The 20,616-nt window shown below is 36.1% G+C and overlaps 1 protein-coding gene across 1 annotated transcript in view; it reads right to left on the bottom strand.

The window, feature by feature from the left end:
- GALNT13 (polypeptide N-acetylgalactosaminyltransferase 13) overlaps positions 1–20,616 on the bottom strand; it is a 506,269-nt gene that overhangs the window by 260,796 nt on the left and 224,857 nt on the right. The window contains exon 4 of the mRNA XM_014534061.1: positions 13,637–13,805. Within this exon, the coding sequence (XP_014389547.1) occupies positions 13,637–13,805 (169 nt within the window). The remainder of the gene's footprint in view (positions 1–13,636; positions 13,806–20,616) is intronic.

Here is a 20,616-nt window from a genome sequence, read left to right as displayed (position 1 = left end):
GCAGTGGTTCTCAACCTTCCTCATGCCGCGACCCTTTAATACAGTTCCTCATGTTGTGGTGACCCCCAACCATAAACTTATTTTTGTTGCTACTTCATAACTGTAATTTTGCTACTGTTATGAATCGTAATGTAAATATCTGATATGCAGGATGTATTTTCATTGTTACAAATTGAACATAATTAAAGCAGAGCGATTAATCACAAAAACAATATGTAATTATATATGTGGTTTCCGATGGTCTTAGGCGACCCCTGTGAAAGGGTCCTTCGACCCCCAAAGGGGTCGCGACCCACAGGTTGAGAACCGCTGCCCTAGATGAATATTAATGAAATTGGATTTTACTTATTAAGTTACATTGTAAAATTCAACTTTATCTTACATAGTATGGGTGATAAAGTAATTACTTTATACTGGACCTTTTCTTGAATTTCATACAACACCATCTTAAAATAATAACCTTCTCAAAAAGTATAATCACACAGCTTTGTGTGACCTTTTAGTGAATATGTCTCTGTCTTATCTATACAGTATCACTATTTCAAAAGGAAAAGACATAAAAGGAACAGAAATAATGCCTTTCCTGCAGGGAAAAATAAAGCATACTACATTAGATGCTATAAGTAAATGTATAGTGGAAAATATAATTTTATACATATATGTCTATCCTAAAATTATAACCATTCATATAGTCCAAAAATTTCAGGATGGACTTGGAGTGTACTTGATAAAACTTTTTTATTTTTGTTTGCAATATGTTTAATGTGACAAAAGTACATAGCAACGTTAAGACATTAAATATAAAATTCAAAGACCAATCACAGATTATTTCATTTATAAAGCAATTATCATTCAGAAATTATACTGATTTCTAGAGGAGATACTGCAAGGTCATGAAATATTAATTACAATATACAATGAGAATTTTTAGACATATGCCAACATCTCCCATGTCAATAAAATAATGTCTTACTGACCTAGGTATATCAACTATGAAAGCAAACTCTTCCTCAGCAAAATCACATTGCTAGTTGGCATTAGAACAATTTAACCTTCCCTTAAGGCACTGATATGTGTACAGAAAACATCTGTCATTGGAAAAAAATAGTGAGCAAGAATTTCATATAGAAGATAAATGAAGTTCTTTTATATGGTAAGTTAGATTTTTAGATTTGTTTTATATGGTAGTTAAAAAAAAACTATACATTTTAACCACAAAATTTACTTTTAAGGGGCAATTATCAAAACAAAAGAATCACTTTTTAAAAAAAAACATAGTTTGTTCAAATAAGCTAACAATACACACATAAATGTAGCACTGATTTCATAAAGAAGAAATGTAAAATGGGAATTTTTAATTGGATTTCTGATCTTGGTTCCACATCTTTTCTTCTTAATTTGAGAATTACTACAAATTTCATATGCTGGCAAAAACTTTGCCTGTAAAGATAACAATAGTTTCTACAATATTTTGATTTATCTAATGTGCTCATGTGTGGAATTAATTTCACTACCCAGATCAAAAGTGTACTTAGGTATGTTTCTGTGTGTGTGTAATTGCAGGAGCACTTACATTTTGTAGGTGTTTGGTAGCTGTGACACCACAGACCCAAACAGGTTTTAGACCCACACACTGAGCCGCGAAAGGAAGTGGTAAACCACTACTGCACTTTCTTATTCTCTTTCTTCTTTGTTTTGTTTCACCTTGAAAACTCTATGATGAACAGTCCAAAATGAACAAGCTAGTGCTGAGCTGAGACGCCCAGGTTGGAAAGCACTCAGTTACTGGGGAAGAGCAGAGAACAAGTACAAACGACATTGTTGCTAATGTTGTAACTAGACCAAAGCCAGAAAGATGACTGGCAGCTGATGTGCACAAAGGATGATGCTGCAAAACACATACAATTGGAACATGGAACATAGGAAGCATGAATCAAGGTAAACTGTTAATTATAAAGCAACAAATGGAATGTCTAAACATTGTAGTGCTTGGTGTTGGTGAACTAAAATGGACTGGAATGGAACATTTACAGTCTTGACAACTATAAAGAGTTCTACTTGGGAAATGGCAAACTTAGAGGAAGCGAAGTGGCTTTAACACTGAGGTAAGATGTAACACAGGCAGTCAGGGACCACAATGCCAAGGTCAGACTGAATTATATCAATCAGACTTTTAGGGAAACCTGTTAACATAACCATTATTCAAGTCTATGATCCAACTACAGAGGCAGAAGATGAAATTGAAAGCTTCTGTGCAAGTATCCAAGAAGAAATTGGTCACACACCAGAACAAGACATTCTGATAATTATAGGTGACGAGAACACACAAGTAGGAAATAAACCAGAATTGAATGTCACTGGAAAATTTGGACTAGGGGTTAGAAATGGAGCAGATCAGCTCATGGATTTCTACAAAGCCAACAAGTTGTCCATCACAAACACAAGCTTCAAACAACCAAACAGACTACTGTATACATGGACATCACCAGATGGCCTATATAGAAATCAAATAGAGTATGTAATTGGATGCAGGCGATGGAGAAGCTATATTCCCTCTGAAAAACTAGGCCAGGAGCAGATTGTGGCACTGACCATGAAACTGTGAATATGAAACATGAGAGCAAAGCTGAAGAAGAGCAATGAAAGAATCACAGCACCAAAATATAATGTCCTGTAAATAAGATTCCTGATGGATGTAAAGTCCACATTAAAAACAGATTTGCACTGTTAAACTGAATCGAGCAGCAACCAGAAGAACTGAAATGTGAACTTAAAACAGAAATATTATTAGGAAAGAATGCAAAAAGACAATGCCATAAATAAAAAGGAAGGAAAAAACTGAGACCTATGACAAAAGAAACACTACAAATTGTTAAAAGACAGGTGAGAGGCGAAAGTTAAACGTGACAAAAGCAGGGTGAGAATCCTGAACATAGGTTTTCAACAACTATCACATAAAGAGAACTATCACAACAGTCAATGCAAGAAGATAGAAGATAACGCCAGAAAAGGAAAATCAAGTGCTCTCTACCAAAACAAATATGGAAAAAAACAACAAAGGCCTCCATACTAGAAATGTTTGACATACATACGAATCTTCAAGAAAGGAGATGCCAAGGAGTGCAGTAACTATAGGAGTATCGCTCTAATGTCCCAATCAAGTACAGTGATGCTTAAGGTGATCCAACAAAGGCTCCTACTCTATATGGAGCAAGAAATGCCAGATGTTCAATTCAGAAAATTAAGGGGTATTTGAGATCTAATTGAGAGCCTTCATTAGATATTAGAGTGCTCTGAAGAATTTTAGAAGTTCAGTCTATGTTTACAGTCAGCCTGCATGGATTATAAAAGCTATGGGTTGCTCTGAAAAAGAAGTTGTGCCTCAGCACTTGATTATCCTGATGCTTAACCTGTATTGTGGACAAAAAGCCAGTCAGGACAGAATATGAAAAGACAGAACGATTTCCTGTAGACAAAGTTGTCAGACAAGGGTGAGTTTTATCTCCCTACTTATTTAAGCTGTATGCAGAACATATCTTGGGGAAAACTGGGCTATACTCAGAGGAATGAGGAGTGAAGTTGGCTGAAGAAATATCAATAACTTAAGATATACACTGAGTGGCCAGATTATTATGACCAGCCAGATTATTATGACCACCCCATTAGTACTTCATTGACACTTTCAAAAATACTGAATATTGAAAACTTCCTAAGCAAATACTCTCAAGGTTTTTTTATTATTATTATTTGCATAACTAATTCACTTCATTGTACTTATGGGGTTGTCATAATAATCTGGCTGGTCATAATAATCTGGCCACTCAGTGTATACCATCTTACTTGTAGAAAGTAGCAATGATTTGAAACAAGAACCTCAGGGAAAAGGCAGGGAAGGGTGGGTAGGAAGAGATCAACAAATGAACTTTTGTGCATATATGCCTAACCTATGGACATGGGTAATGAGGTGGTGAGGACCTGGGCGGGGGGGAGAAGGCTGGGAGAGGTTAATGGGGTGAAAAGGAGGATCTACATAATACTTTCAACAATAAAGATAAAATAAAATAACAATGAAAGAAGAAAGTGCCAAAGCAGGACTGCATTTGTACATCTACAAGACAAACCCATAACTACAGAAGAAAAACACTTTAATATAGACAATGAGGACATAGAAATTGTTAAAGATTTTGCTTACCTGGGTTCAGTCATCAATCCAAATGAGCACTGCAGCCAAGAAATCACGAGAAGGTTGAGACTTCAAAGGACATCAATGGGAGAATTAGGAAAGATAATCAAAAGCAAAGATGTGTCCTTGGAGACCAAGGCTAAGATCATCCACACCAAAAAAAGGAGACATATGTAATACTCTTTGTAATACTTTAAGCAATAAAAAAAATAAATAACTAAAAAATATATATATATATTAAAAAAAAGATCATCCACACCTTTGTATTCCCCCAAATGATGTACAAATGTGAAAAGTTGAAAAGTGAATAAGGCTAATATCCTATCTAATAAAAGACAAAAAGGGTAATTGACCATACCTTTGCCATGCCTCCCATTGGCTAATAAGCATATTATGCAAATTAACCGTCAACAAAGATGGCGGCTAATTTGCATACTGCAGGCAGATCCTGCTGCACTGCCCCAGTGCGAGATCCTGGCCTGCCGTGTGCTGGGAGGGGCAGGCGGGGTGGGCGGGGCTGGCGGCAGCATGATCCGAGCTGCTGTCCACTCCAGCGCAGGATCCGGGCCTGCCATCTGCGATGGGGGGAGACGGGGCAGACAATGAGGGATTGGGCGTGCCATCTGCCACCAGGGGAGCGGCCCTAAGCCAGGAGGTGGTTATCTCCCGAGGGGGTCCCAGACTGTGAGAGGGCACAGGTTGGGCTGAGGGACCCCCCTCTCCTGCCAGTGCACAAATTTTTGTGCACGGGCCTTCTAGCATATATATATTTCATTTGAAATAAGATACTGGGGGAGAATTCTATGGATAACCTAGACTAGACTATTAGAAAGATGAAAAAGGTCCTAAAGTCAATTAAACCTGCATATTGCTGGAGGGAAAAATGACAAAACTGAAGCTGCCCTACTTGGGTCACATCATGAGAAGGAGTGTTCTTTTAAAAAGACAACAATGCTGAGGAAAATGGAAGGCAGCAGGAAAAGTGGAAGACCAAATATGAGATGGATTGACTTCATAAAAGAAGCCATTGGCATCAGTATACAGGAGCTGAGCAGGGCTCTTAAGGACAAGAAATTGTGGATGTCACTCACTGAAAGGGTTGCCCAGAGTTGGAGCCAACTCAATGGCACATAACAGACACAGTGTGTGTATGTGTGTGTGTGTGTGTGTGTGTGTGTGTGTGTAAAGCAGCAATACCACCAATCACCTAGAAACCCAAATTTGAAACATTAGAGCAGCGGTTCTCAACTGAGGGTCGCCAACCTGTGGGTCGCGACCCCTTTAGGGGTCGAACGACCCTTTCACAGGGGTCGCCTAAGACCATCGGAAAACACATATATAATTACATATTGTTTTTGTTAATCACTATTATGCTTTAATTATGTTCAATTTGTAACAATGAAAATACATCCTGCATATCAGATATTTACATTACGATTCATAACAGTAGCAAAATTACAGTTATGAAGTAGCAACGAAAATAATTTTATGGTTGGGGGTCACCACAACATGAGGAACTGTATTAAAGGGTCGCAGCATTAGGAAGGTTGAGAATCACTGCATTAGAGTCCTCTTTTGATTGATTCCTTTGTTTTTTGTTTTCTCTTCTCTTGTATCTTGTCAGTTATCAAGTCTAAAATATCATTTCAAAATATTATTTTTAAAAATTTATTTACCCTAGAAAGAGAGAGAAAAGGACACAGAGGGAGAGAGAAACATTGATTTGTTGTTACACTCATCCATGTATTCACTGGTTGATTCTTGTATGTACCCCAAACAGCGATTGAACCTGCCACCTTCACTATGGGGATTATGCTCCAACCAACTGAGCTTCCCAGCCAGGGTTCAAAATATTCTTGAGATCATTACTACTTATAGTTCCTTTCCCTCCCCTTTATTTGCTTCAGATTTAACATACACACACACACATGCACGCACGCACGCACGCACACGCACGCACACACGCACAGATACAATTGCAAATTAACTCATGCCCATCCCTCCTGAAGCTACCCTGAATTTTGTGTTTATCTTTTTCCCTTCATTTTAATTTATTACTACTCATTGCTTTATATTTCTAAGAAAACTATCCCAGACAATTTCTTACCTAATTACATTTATTTGATGATAACAGCCAATAGGGAATCTTATTAAATTCAGGTTTCCCTTTTTAATAATTTCTGCTATATAAAACTGCTTGGATATATCTTCATAAATATAATTTCTTTCATGGCATATTTCTGCTCCAACACCTCCTAGCTGCTTATCATGACAAGTCTAAGCAAAGGCAGAAGCCCTGTTTTTAAGATTCTTCATCCTCCTCCCTAGGCCTATAATACCAAATGGCTACTTACCACCTTTCATTCTAGTTGGACTGTGTCCTTATAAGGACTTGTATACTTTCTGCCTAAATTGTATTACCCTTTTTATGGCTCAATTATCCAAAATTTATGCATTGAAAGATTGTTTATTTCATTTTTTACAAAAAAATATCTTTATGTTATAGAACAAAATCTATCACATTTTATTGATAAAGGTCTGGTTTTTAATGAAGATTAACAAAATAAATATTTCTGCCCCAAATTACATTCACATGATGGAATATTATTCAGCCTTAAGATGTTGGGACATATGCTACAACTAAGCCAGTCACAAAAAGACAAAATGTTGTGACATATGCTCAACTAAGCCAATCACAAAAAGACAAACACTGTATATTTCACTTATATGACCTACCAAGAGTAATCAAATTCAAAGACAGAAATTAGAATGGTGGTTGCCAGGGGCTCAGGGTAGGAAGGAATATGGAGTTGTTGTTTAATAGATTTAGAGTTTCCATTTTGCAAAGTGAAAGAGTTCTGAAGATTGGCTGCACAACAATATGAATATACCTGTAGTGGAGAGGAGAAAACCTTTTCTCTACCCTCTTTGGTTTTGTACCGGGAGCCCGCAAATTAAACTGCCAAAAGAAAAAAGTATCAGGAGAAAAGGTATAGAGGTTTTATTTGATGTTAATACTTTGAAGACCTTCACAGAAAATAAATTAATGCCCAAAGAAGTGGTTAAACTCTAGTCCTTAGATATCTTTTTTTAAAATATATTTTTATTGATTTCAGAGAGGAAAGGAGAGGGAGAGAGATAGAAACATCAATGATGAGAATCACTGACTGGCTGCCTCCTGCATGCCCCTACTGGAGATCGAGCCCGCAACCACTGGAATGTGCCCTTGACCAGAATGGAACCTGGGACCCTTTGATCCACAGGCCGACGTTCTATCCACTGAGCCAAACCAGCTAGAGCCTTATATATCATTTTCATGAAGGGTGATAAATGGTGGAGAAGTGACAATACAAAAAAAAGGTGTCTGGGCTTCTAGGGGAAGTAAAATGAAGAAAGGCTATTATATGAGAAAACTAATAGAAGATAAGGTTTAATTTATGCAGAGTCATCACAGCACCTTATTTGATAAAGGTTGTTGTTCCCCACCTGGTTCAAGAAAGAGGAACAATTTCACCAGGTTAATTTATGCCTTGCCTTTAGATATATGAGGGAGAGAGAGACCTTTACTTGTGTCTGCTTTTTCTCAGTTGCCTCAGTTCAAAATTATATTTATGTCAAAGTGGTGTATTTGGGGGTGGCATATTCCGATCCCCTTCATATTTAACACTACTAAACTGTATAAAGATAGTTAAGATAATAATTCATTTTGTATATTTACCACAATTTTAAAAATTCTAAGTAATAGTGTAAATGGAGTTATGTAACATTATTTCTGCATACAGTGGTATACAAGTACATAACATACCTAGTAATATTTTACTCAACTTTCTTATTTGAAAGAAAAATTATAGTATAACAGTATCCCCAAAATAATAGTAATCATACCTATCATCTCCATCTTCTTCAAATATATATGTACATATATATGTTTATATGCATACATAAACACACATGTACAGACATTTTTACACAGCATTTTCAATTTGGGTAGTAAAATTAATTCTATGCATGAGCATATTATATAAATCAAAGTATTATAGAAATTATCTTTACAGGAAAAAATATTTTCAGCATATAAAAGTTGTAGTAATTCTCAAATTAAAAAGAAAAGATGTGGAACAGAGATCAGAAATCCAATTAATATTTTCATTTTCTATTTCTCCTTTGTGCAATCAATATTACATTGATCGCATTTTAATTCACGAGAAAGGCAATCCATGTAAATGAACAGGTACACTTATGAAATTGAGCAGAGAAAAATATATCCTATAGTTTATTTCTATTTTATGTGGTAAATAAGCTCTTTGCTATTGAGGGAAACTTAATCAGAATCTGTGTGCTACTGCTCCTCTCCCATAATAATGCAAGACTGCTAGTGTTTTTTCTCCTTATCAGCTTGCAAGTGTGCATAACAAGAAGCTGTTATTTGGTCTACAAAATAAATAGCTAAAATAAATTTCCTATTTCCTCATTTTTCCCTGATGAAACTTATTTAAATGCCGGCTGCATTATAACCTTCAAATAACTCAATACAAGAACTTGAAGTGCTATTAAATGTCTGAATACAAGTAAATGCTAAGAAACCTTAACATTTTGCTTTAATTTTTAATTCCCCATAGCTTTTTAAAATAAATATTCACCCCATAAATATTTGTAATTTCTTAATTTAAAAAATTGCAGACTAAAGGGAGAAGCTGCTTGCTTAAAAAGTTACTGTGGTTAGTAGAAAAACGGATCCTAAGGCATAAGAAAATTCCACATAATGATAATAATAATCTATAATAATAAAAGCGTAATATGCTAATTAGACCCGACAACCTTCTGGACGAAGCTGAGGCTGCAAGGGAAGCCCGGATCTGGGTGCCAGAGGGAAGCTGCTGCCGGCAGCCGGGGTAAGGAAGGCCTACTCTCGCACGAATTTCGTGCATTGGGCCTCTAGTAATAAAATAATAATAATAAATATAAAAATGTCACCAGAAACTCAGCCCAATCTTATTCTTACTTTGTCATTTTTGCAATTATTGCTTTGTTCATACAATACTATAGTTAGTGGTTTAGGTAAATATATTTTTTATATCTTCACAGTTAGGGCCTGATATATCCATTTATTTTTATTCTCAAAGCTAAATGACAAAGATTGGTTGATTGGTTGACTATTTGATTAGTTGGTTTAATCAATGAAAGAAAACTAAGGCTTAGAAAATTAATGATTTATCCAAGACCCAACAGTAAACCATAGATATTAAACCTATGTGTTTTGGTTCCATATATAAAGATTTTCTCCTTAATTGCTTGAAAAAAGTCTCTGGAGTTGGCGTTTTGTTCCCTTTATTTGTTTTGCATTTAATGGAATAGAGTCATGTACCCACCTCATTGATTATGATCACAATCATACTCTTTTCTCTGCTTCCAGGAAAGCATAGAGCGTGGGAAAACATTGGCTACAGAAACCTTAGAAAATTAAAATGTGGTTTTGCTGACTTTCATGGAAATAAAAGTTAAACACTGTTTTCAAAAATTAATGAACACATGCATGAACACACACACATATACATACATGCATGCACACATCTATGCATTATTATTTAATGTCTATTCTGTTGTTTTTCTGTAGTTATAGTTTTATATATCCATAGGTCTGTTATATTTCTAGCATTATATGTTCCAAGAACCCAGTAATTATTTAACAGCTCTGTGTATTAGCAAAATGAAATAATGATATTCAAGTGCTGAAGATCCACTCAACTTACTCAAATGTGAGCTTCTCAAAGGGGCTTTTGCTCACTACTCTACTCTCTATCTCTCACCTTCCTTCATTCTTTAAGTTGTTCTAAGTTCCATGAAGCAGGGACTTCAATTTGTTCACTGCTACATCCCCATCACATAGAATAGTACTTGGCACATATTAGCATATTAGGTGCTCAAAAATAATGTTTAATATTTTTAATAGGTTTCTTTAGTTTGGTAATTCTCATTTCTCTCTCTCTTCCTCTCTCACTAAACAGTAATACAAAAATCTTATGTTAAAAACTAAAGATGTATATTTACATGCTTTCTGAAAACAGAAATATTTAGACCCTATTTTTAAATCCAAACTACATAAGTTTACAAAACATAGACACATAATTGATGAGAAATATGCTAATAATTCCTAAAGGTGATGCATTAACACATTAGGTTAATTATGCTTTTTGAATTTAAAAAAATATATTTTTATTGAATTTATTAGGGTGACATCATTAATAAAATTATATAGGTTTCAAATATACAATTCTATAATACATTATCTGTATATTGTAGTGTCATCACCAACCAAAGACAAGTCTCTTATTACCAAGTTTAATCATGTTTTTTCTCAAAGTTCTGAATCAAAATTTAATGACATTGCAATGTTTTAGTTTATAGAGGATGGGCAAAGGAGAGAAAGGAATTTTATGTATACGTATACACATCTGCCTGGAATTTTATGTATACGTATACACAAACTTTAACAAGAATCTCAGAAACTGAGGGTATTCAAGAAAGTAAGATATTTAGTAAGGCCTTTAACCTTTACTGAACTTAACTTATCCAAGTATCACGATTACTTGTGATACAATTATTTCATGTCCCTCAAATAACTAAATATTATATACTAGAGGCCAGGTGCACAAATTAGTGCACGGGTGGGGTCCCTCAGCCTGGCCAGTTAGTGCAGCGGCGGTGGCAGGAGCCTCTCCCACCTCCAAGTCAGACGGATATCACCCAAGGTCTCCCAGACTGCGAGAGGGCACAGGCCAGGCTGAGGGACTGCCCCGAGTACACGAATTTCATAAAAAAGGCCTCTAGTATCTAATAAAATGCTGAGATATTCTAATGAATTGAGCAGTGCACTTTCTAAATATCAACTTGAGTTTTCTACTATATAAGGTTTTAAAAACTAATTATTTGTGAATCCCATCTGTTTATATTGCATACATTTACAGCAGTCATCATTAACACTATCTTAATGTGCCCCATCCATTTAAGAAATAAATATACAAAAATTAAACTGTAACTAATATCCAAACTGAAAATATATATTTTCTACTTCAAATGAATATTAATAGATTTTGACTTTTTTTTAAATAACGGTGTGGATATCTGATCCATGGTGTGTTTTTCAGCACTTGTTCCCAGGCAGTCACACAATTGAGATTCTCAAGATGACTTGGAAATGTCCCCAGTGGACTTCACATACACTTCATGATTTATCTAGGAAATTTGGATGGTACTTATGTTTTTTTTTTGCTTTCTGTCTGACTTTTTTCACTGATAGCATACACTTTGTTGATATTAAAATGAAATAGAAAATTTCTTATCTCACCAATATTACTTCCTAGACTATTTGCAAAATATCAAACTTGAAGCTATGTTATCCAAAGTAAATGTGGCATTTTGTGAACTTCTAATACTAATCAATCTGCATCCTCCCTTTCAATGCTTAATTATTCAAGTATTTAATATATTAAGTGATCCTTAAAAGAAAATACAGCTCTACCTGGTTTTTCTCAGTGGGTAGAGCATCGGCCTGGGGACTAAAAGGTCCCAGGTTTGATTTCAGTCAAGAGCACATGCCTGGGTTGTGGGCTCGGTTCCCAGTGGGGAGCGTGCAGGAGGCTCTTTCTCTCGCTCCCCCTTCCTCTCTAAAATCAATAAAAAAATATTTTTATAAAAAGAAAATATAGCATTGGCCACAAATATTTTCAATGGATTCTCAATGAAGATTTTACTTTTTAAATTTTTATTTATTTATTTAATATATTCTTATTGATTTCAGAGAAGAAGGAAGAGAGAGATAGAAACATCAATGATGAGAGAGAATCATTGATAGGCTGCCTCCTGCACACCCCCACTGGGGATTGAATCCACAACCTGGGCATGTGCTGTTGACCAGAATCAAACCTGGAACCCTTCAGTTCACAGGCCGATGCTCTATTCACTGAGTCAAACCAGCAAGAATGATTTTACTTTTTAAAAAAGGGATGGCTCTATACTAAAATGATTCTTACCTTAATCACCCCAGATCTTATATAAAATTTAATTTATTTATGTTCGGATAGTTGAAAATAAAGATTTTTAAAATTTGAACTAGTGCTTACATGGTTTTCAGAATGTCTAAGTATCACATTTAGCCATTTTATTAGAGCATGGTATATAAAACAAAATAATAAATGCAACATTATAAACTTAGCATATAAAATGTTCAAATTAAATTAATCAGAAGAATATGATTTTTGTGCTTTTTTCAAATACAACAAACATATACAAATATGGACAAAACTACTTGTAAAATTAGCCCTTTAGAAGGCACAAATGTAATATTTGATCTTTTAACCATTTACTAGGGACCAAAAACATCCATTATTGATAGTTATTTGTGATTTTTTGAGAGAGAGATTTGAAAAGCATAAAAGAGTGTACAAAATTACTCTTAGCTACTTATTTAGGTACCAAATGAACCTTCTGGCAACTCAGCCCCCAGCATCTCAGAAAGGTTTCAGTTACTCTACTTTGGACTCATCTGAAGTAATTCCGAAAGGAGAAAAAATTCAGATTTAACAATATGATGTTAATATCACTACAATACTAACATAATATAACCAATTATATGTGGCAAACTTTATTTGCATTAACTATGATTTTGTTGTATATAGAAAAAGTAATTACATACCTAAAAGAAAAACTTCTGTTTACATAGAAGTATGCCCTAGAACATACCTATAAACTTAGAAATTTTCTAAAATCTCAGGGTATAACTTTCTGAGTTCCAAGAGTTTGCTTTACAAGGGCTATATACTAGAATGACGAAACTGCAAATAGCTAATTTCATGAATCTATTTAAAGTTTCTTCAACGATCTAGAGCATGGCTTACAGTTAATCACATACAAGTTTAATTTTTCAACTTAATTTTTCATGCAGCATTACTATTTCCAAGTAATTATTTCCTCCATGGCCAATAACTGAGTATTCTAATTATAAACAGCAGCATAAATTGCTGGAGCCCATAATAAATAATTTTTAAAGGGTCAAAGAATCATACAAGCAATGTGTTACTTTTATGCTGGAATAGCAAAGCACATAGTTTTTCAAATCAAAGTGTAAGAGTTATATATGCTGGCAAGAAAATAATCTATTAAAGAGCATGTTTGCTCTATCTTTAGCAAGATAAAGCAAAGAAAAAGCAAACAAAAATCATTTCAAGAAGAAAAACCTGTTGGGCTGTGTGTTCTGCAATTATTTTTCAAATAACATATTTTGCTCTGCCAAGGAAGAAAATAGTTCAGATCTCTCCTCATATGCATGGCACAGTAAAATCTGGCTATGGCATAGTTATTCTGAACCACATACTTCTAGAACTGAAATAATCTGAATTACATGAAGTTCTGAGGTATTCTGAGATATGTAAGATTATACAGCACATGTAAACTCACCCTTCTAATCTCACATCCGGAAGACTTCTGTTAAGGGCAATCAAATCACTGGCCATGAGGTTAAACTGATTGATTTTAAACAGTTCTTTCATTTTCTCCTGGTCATCTTTAGGAATCAGCACAGCCTTTCCCATTTCTCCTGGCCCTTCTTGGTTTCTTGAAATAACAGCTGTAAGATACACACAGGTACACACATGCATAAAAACATAGATAATGAACCGAATAAATAAACTCTTGTGTTGGATTTGATTCTCAACTGTATTATTTATATACTGACAATAATACACTCATCAAATCTTTCACTGCTTACTTACAAACCATACACAACACTAAAGAAACAACCTATTTTAATTCATTAACTCAATGCTGCATGTTGTCTTTCAGGTCTAGATATATAACATGACCCGGCTAATCAACACTTAATAATTATGTAATACAAAATATCAAAAGTAAAACCTTCTCTGACTTCTTTTTTAACATGCTTGTTAGAGATGAAGTTGAGCATTGGGCAGATCAGGTTGCACAAAATAAGAGAACTTGTGAAAATATACCTACATTAATTTATTTTCACATCCATTAAATGTTTGGTATTTCACATACCTACTGCCATTATATCTTTGTAAAAGTAGGAAAGATGGACAAGCCTTCATCCCCGTAGCAATTTGAATCCATCCTGATAGCATTTTCAAATAAGTAAAAATAATTTTCATGGTGGTGACATATAATTGCAAAGGTCAAGGAACATTTGGAGACTCTGCACTCTGTAAGTGGGACCACACAGCAATATCCTGGACTTGACTGTTTATTAAAAGGACTCAGTATTCAAAACAGGCCAATGTTCTTCCAATTTCATCCAAGTAATCACTACTCTAATGTCCCTTCTAGCTATGCAATATCTGTTTCAATATGTGTCTCTGTGTGTGTGTTTGTTTGTGTGGGGAGGGGTGTACACATATGTCTATATGTACCTTAACATCCTACATAATCCTATATAATAAAAGGGTAATATGCAAAATGACCCTAATGGTGGAAAGACCAGTCACTATGACGTGCACTGACCACCAGGGGGAAGACGCTCAACACAGGAGCTGCCCCCTCGTGGTCAGTGCACTTCCACAGAGGGAGTGCAGCTCAGCCAGAAGCCAGCTCACGGCTGGCCAGTGCAGCGGCCATGGCGGGAGCCTCTCCCGCCTCCATGGGAGCACTAAGCCATTAGTCAGACATCCCTGAGGGCTCCCGGGCTCCCAGAGGGATGTCTGACTGCCAGTTTAGGCCTGATCCGGAGCAGGCCTAAGCTGTCAGTCAGTCATCCCCCAAGGGGTCCTGGACTGCGAGAGGGCACAGGCCGGGCTGAGGGACTCCTGCCCCGAGTGCATGAATTTTCATGCACCAGGCCTCTAGTATTAGTATTAAAAGTTTTCACTTTCACAGTCATCCTTATAAAATATTCTACACATCTATTAAAGTCAATGCCATCCTTATATACATTAAGAGGTTGTTTGGCACATGTTATAGCCATAAATGTTTCCTGGAACAATTGGCCCAACTTATATACTGTTCACTAAGGTAATGAAATATGAAATTATTTCCTTCTGTATTAAAAATGAACTTTGTGCCCTGGCCAGTATGGCTCAGTTATTTGAATGTTTTTTCATGCACAGAAAGGACGCTGGTTCGATTCCTGGTCAGGGCACATGCCCAGGTTGCAGGTTCGATCTCTGGCCATGGAGGTGCAGGAGGCAACCAATCCATCAATTTCTCTCTCTTCTCTCTCTCTCTCTCTCTCTCTCTCTCTCTCTCTCTTTCCCCCCCCTTCCTCTCTCTTTAAATCAATTTTAAAAATGAGCCTCCTCATGAAAAGTATATAAATAGTCCCCAAATTGCAATGGCTCTAGTAATCACCTTAGTTTCAGCTTTGAATGGGAAATTTTCCCATACCCCTACCTCTGCTTGCACTACCAAAATACAAACAAAACAAAAACCCATTACTTCCTTGGGTGGGACGGGGAGACACAAAACAAAAAAACCCACCAATTTTTGTTTCAAGATGCTTTGCGAAGCCCTATGTAAGGGGACATCAAAACCGAAACAATGGTCCTGGCCAGTGTGGCTCATTTGGTTGAGCACTACCCCAGGCACTGAAAGGTCCCCAACTGATTCCCAGTGCAGGTTCCATCCCAGGTCTGTTGCCTGCAGGAAGCAACCAATTGATATTTCTCCCTCTCCTTTCTTCTCTCTCTACAAAAATCAATAAAGTATGTATTTTTTTATTAAAGTGAAACAATGAGCATTTTAAAGAAGTCCCTTACATAACCCAACATTCATTATAAATTATTCCTAAGATACACAATAATAAACTCAGAATTTGACATATCATCCCAAAAAAGATTAATCAAGTTTGCAAAAATACAAACACTTTAACCACACACACACACACACACACACACACACACACACACACAAGCATTGCATTCATTGAATGTACATGTCACTGTGGAAATAGGAACATATTATTAAAATAATTCCTGAATATAACATTTTATTTATTATAAAACTGCGAAAATTGTCTAAAATTCTCAAAATTTATTAACTAATATTAGTCACAGAAAATGTGAAGTGACTATTGTTCAGTTGGTTGTTATGAGTAAAGAAACTCCTTCATAAATGCCTACAATTAAAAATTATTATAAAATAATATTGAATTAAGTATGAGCAGAAAAATGAATCACATCAAATACCTAAAGTATTTTAAGTCATGAAATTAAACCTACTGCTGGAATGTGAGGTTTTGTTGATAGTAGTTGTGCTGAATGTCTTTTTTTTTAGCCCTTATTCTGCAGCATATCCAGCCTGCTAACTTCTATGTTAACCTAGGTTGCTAACTTCTACATTCACATCAAGCAAGCTCCCTTGTCCTTTAACTTTGGTTGGGAAGGTGCTGACCGTATTAGGGGACAGAAGATTAATGAGGTTGAGCTATTTATTTCCCTGGTTCCCTCTCTGATGGGCTGCTGAGGGTTGGCTCTCCCACTCACAATGATAATGTCATGGGGAATGTCCTATGACCAGTTAATGAACTGGTAGAAAGAAACAATGCAAGACTGAATTAAATAAGCATCCACCCTCTATGCGAGCAGCTGCTTGAAGCTGCTTCTTTACAGTCTAACTCAGGGGTGGTGGTGAAAGTCAGTGGGTGAAGGGAATCTGCCTACAGGGCAAAACTTCAGAGAGGAAATTTGACCGAATACTGTGTGAATGAGAAATGGCTTGAGGTAGCAATGGCGACACTAATCCATGAGTGGTAGCTAACAGGCTGGCCAGCTGGTAGGAGATTTAAAGGAATAAAAATGAAGAATTAATGACAAAGGTGTCTGATGGGAAGGGTATGGTAGACATTAATGTCCCATGTAATCTTCCAGAAAGGGCTTCCACTGCAGAGGAGCCTGCAAAAATCAGATTGACAAAATTATCCCTCCTATAGCTGTCAGTCCATCTTTTTTTTCTTTTTTCTTTTTCAGTTAATCTTTTTTATCAGTCTCTTTTTTTTCAGTTGTTCAATGGGAGGGAGACCAGGATAACTCAGAGGAAGAGTATGCATGGATTTGATGACTTGAACTTCTCCCAGTTGATAGGGTTATGGCCACCCAACCTGCCAATAGCAAGAGAAAACACAAAGGGCGCCATTCTTGATCAGCTGGTGAGAGGCTGATTCTATTGGACCCCTTTCATCATTATGAGGAAAAATGTCTTCTTACAGGGGGAAAGGGATCTGGAATCTGTCTTCTCTAGCTACAGTTCTGTCAGTACCACCATTTGTAGACGTACAAAATCCTATTTTTCTTGGATTTTGGCATAATCTCACTTCAGACCAGGGAAAATAATTTATGGCAAAGAAATGCGACCACGGGTTCACCCAAAATATCCCCTGGTCTCATGTCCTCAATGTCTATAAGCAGCTGACCTGTTGAAATGGTGCTGGAGCACCATTTGGGAGAAAAAACCTTGTGGATTACCAATATCCAAAGTGTGATATCATATCTCCTATAGATAGAATGAACAGGCCCAGTAATCAAAGATGGAAGTGAGAGTGAAATCTCTTCAGCAAATAACTCATTGAAGCAATATTTGTTTTCTCTCTCTCTAACCTCTGGCTTTATGCATAGAAGGGTTCTAGTTTCCATGTGAGAAATGCTTCCACTGGAGAACACAATCACAGCTCTGTTTAATTGGAAATTGATTCTACCCTCTGGCCATTATGAGCTCCTTAAGCTGTTGAAAGTACTGGCAGAGAAAGGGACCACAATAATGGTTGAGGTGATGGATGTTATTTACGAACAGGAAATTAGATTGCTGCCACACAAGGGGGGCGGGGGGGAGCATAACTATTTCTGGAACCTGGAGGTTTGTTTTTTTCCCCTCTGGAGCATCTCACTTCTGTACTAGACTGAGTAATAGAAAAATGAGGCAACCCAATAAGGGCAAACCAATCAAAGGCTTATATCACAAGATCATACACCACCAGGTAAAGAATACCATACAGACTAGTTATGGATGGAGCTTAGGATAAACATTGCACAGATGTAGCTAAAAGAATATATAATTATCACCCAGCCAGTGTGCTCAGTTGTTGTCAACCTATGAACAAGGAGGTCATGGTTCAATTACTGGTCAGGGCACATGGTTCGATCCCCTGTCAGGGGTGTGCGGGAGGCAGCCAATCAGTAATTCTCTCTCATCATTGACCGCACATGGTTCGATCCCCTGTCAGGGGTGTGCGGGAGGTAGCCAATCAGTAATTCTCTCTCGTCATTGACGTTTCTATCTCTCTCCCTCTCCCTTCATCTCTGAAATCAATAAAAAATATATTTTTTACAAGTATATAATTATCATCTAAGACCTCATGAACAGTCCACATAAATCATGAGACTGTAGCAGCTACTGTATATTTTATTTTATTTATGAATTCATTTCCCTACTTTTGTCTAGATTACTTTATATAAAGAACACTGAGGTTTGCTAACATTTTAGGTTTTGCTTGGGAATATGAGTACACTGACCTCAACTCATAGGATATAGGAGTTAATGAAATTTGTGTATCCCTTGTAGTAGGGAGACATAGGTTTCATCTGGAAAAGAGTAGAAAGCTAAGAAGAAAGATGACTGGACTGCAGGAAATTTGTTCCTCCAGATCCAAACTCCACTCTTATCTTTCTCAAATAATTACCCAAGAATCTGACCTGTATGAACTACATCTGGACTTTCTTCTCTGATTTCAGACTGGATTTGGCCAATGGAGAAACCAGTAAGTATTTGGACAGCAGAACAAAAATAAAGCCAAGATATTTACTCCCTTGGTTAATTCTTATGTAGTAGTCACAAACTGGCTCTGTCCCCAGACCAAAGCGTATAGTCTCTGTCAGGTGGTTCTCTCCACAGAAGTATTTTTTAAATAAGTTCATATAATTGCTTCCTCCTCTTCCATTTAAAGGCAGGGTGTAGTAATAACTTAACCCCAGATAACAACCATCCCTTCTTGCCTTTTCTAAATTCTGTAGACTCCTTTATAAATAGCCCTTGTGTTATATTCTTCTTTGCTACTTGGTTGAAGCATGGCATGTTTCCTGATGATAAAAGAGTTTAGAAAGTATGTGGAAACCTTAGTGGATTCCCCACTTATATGACCACGTTTACACTTAAACTACATTAATTAACACTTAATCCATCATTTTCTCTGTACTGAATTCTACTTTAACTCTCTAATATACTTTCTTAAAGGTCTTCTTTATTTTTTTTGGGGGGGGTGGGTCATGTTCTTCCATCAGTTAAAAACATGAACATGTATCTGTAATAAATTAGGTTTTATTCATTGGTGATTAATATAGGTATTACAGAAAATCAAAAATAGAAAATTTAAAGTAAGGTAAAAATAAAGAAAAATCCTAATATTTTAATTTTCTACCCCAATGAAGTATATTAGGCATCCTTGAGATTCATAGAGCATGTTTTGGAAATCACTATAGATAAAGTGATAGCATGCATTTCTTTTCTTGTCTCAAGACATTTTGCTGTCAAGAAAGGTTGATTTATCATCATTGTTTGGTAGTTGGTATGTAGGTACTATTTTCATTTTTGTACTCACTTCTTGCTGCTGGGTATGGGGTTGACCTTCTTACTGATTTTCTATAATAGAACAACATCAAGCAAATGATGACAGAATTTCTTAGGAGGAAAATATGGAATATGTTCAAATGGTAGGTGTGATACTGATTTTCTATAATAGAACAACATCAAGCAAATGAGAAATTACTAGACAGAATTTCTTAGGAGGAAAATATGGAATAGGTTCAAATGGTAGGTGTGCTTTGCTACCTTCCCTGAGAATCACATTGTCACATGTTGGTGAATAAGGTATGTTAAGGTCTTGCATATGTATTCATTCTGATGTGGAGTAATGAGTGGGGTTTGAGGGAAATCAAATACTGGAAAAACGAAGTTTAGAATAATGGTAGGACACAAAAAGGGAATCATGAAGGTACAATTTGCTTCTTTTATTTTAAATATTAATCAACATGAATTCCTTGGAATCTTGTATTGCCAGTCTCTATGATGCTGAAAATATGAGACTAATGAAGGTCTGTAGGGTTTACATTTCAAAATGATCAGATGTAACCATGAGAGTAAGCTTGCATATTTCACATAAATTCACAAAAATGAATTTATATCAATTCTTCAAGTTAGCTGTCACAGAATAGGCTCGGATTTTCTATTACCTAAATGTTATTTGATTTTTAAATCAGATCTTTGTCAGAAGTTCTAGTAATAATTTCAGGGTATCAAAATAAATAGATGTAAATTTGCTGCAAGAGGCAGCATAATGTGAAATGTAACATTTTGATAATTATTTTTTCATGGAGAAAATCTCTGGTGGAAGGGGGGGAAAAGCCCAGCGTTCTACCCAGACTAAAAGCTAACCTCAGCGA

This window comes from Myotis brandtii, unplaced genomic scaffold (genome assembly GCF_000412655.1).
Source record: "Myotis brandtii unplaced genomic scaffold, ASM41265v1 scaffold125, whole genome shotgun sequence".
In the NCBI taxonomy this organism is placed as follows: Eukaryota; Metazoa; Chordata; class Mammalia; order Chiroptera; family Vespertilionidae; genus Myotis; species Myotis brandtii.
Note: the sequence above shows the minus strand (reverse complement) of the source record. Positions and strands in the feature narration are given on the sequence as shown.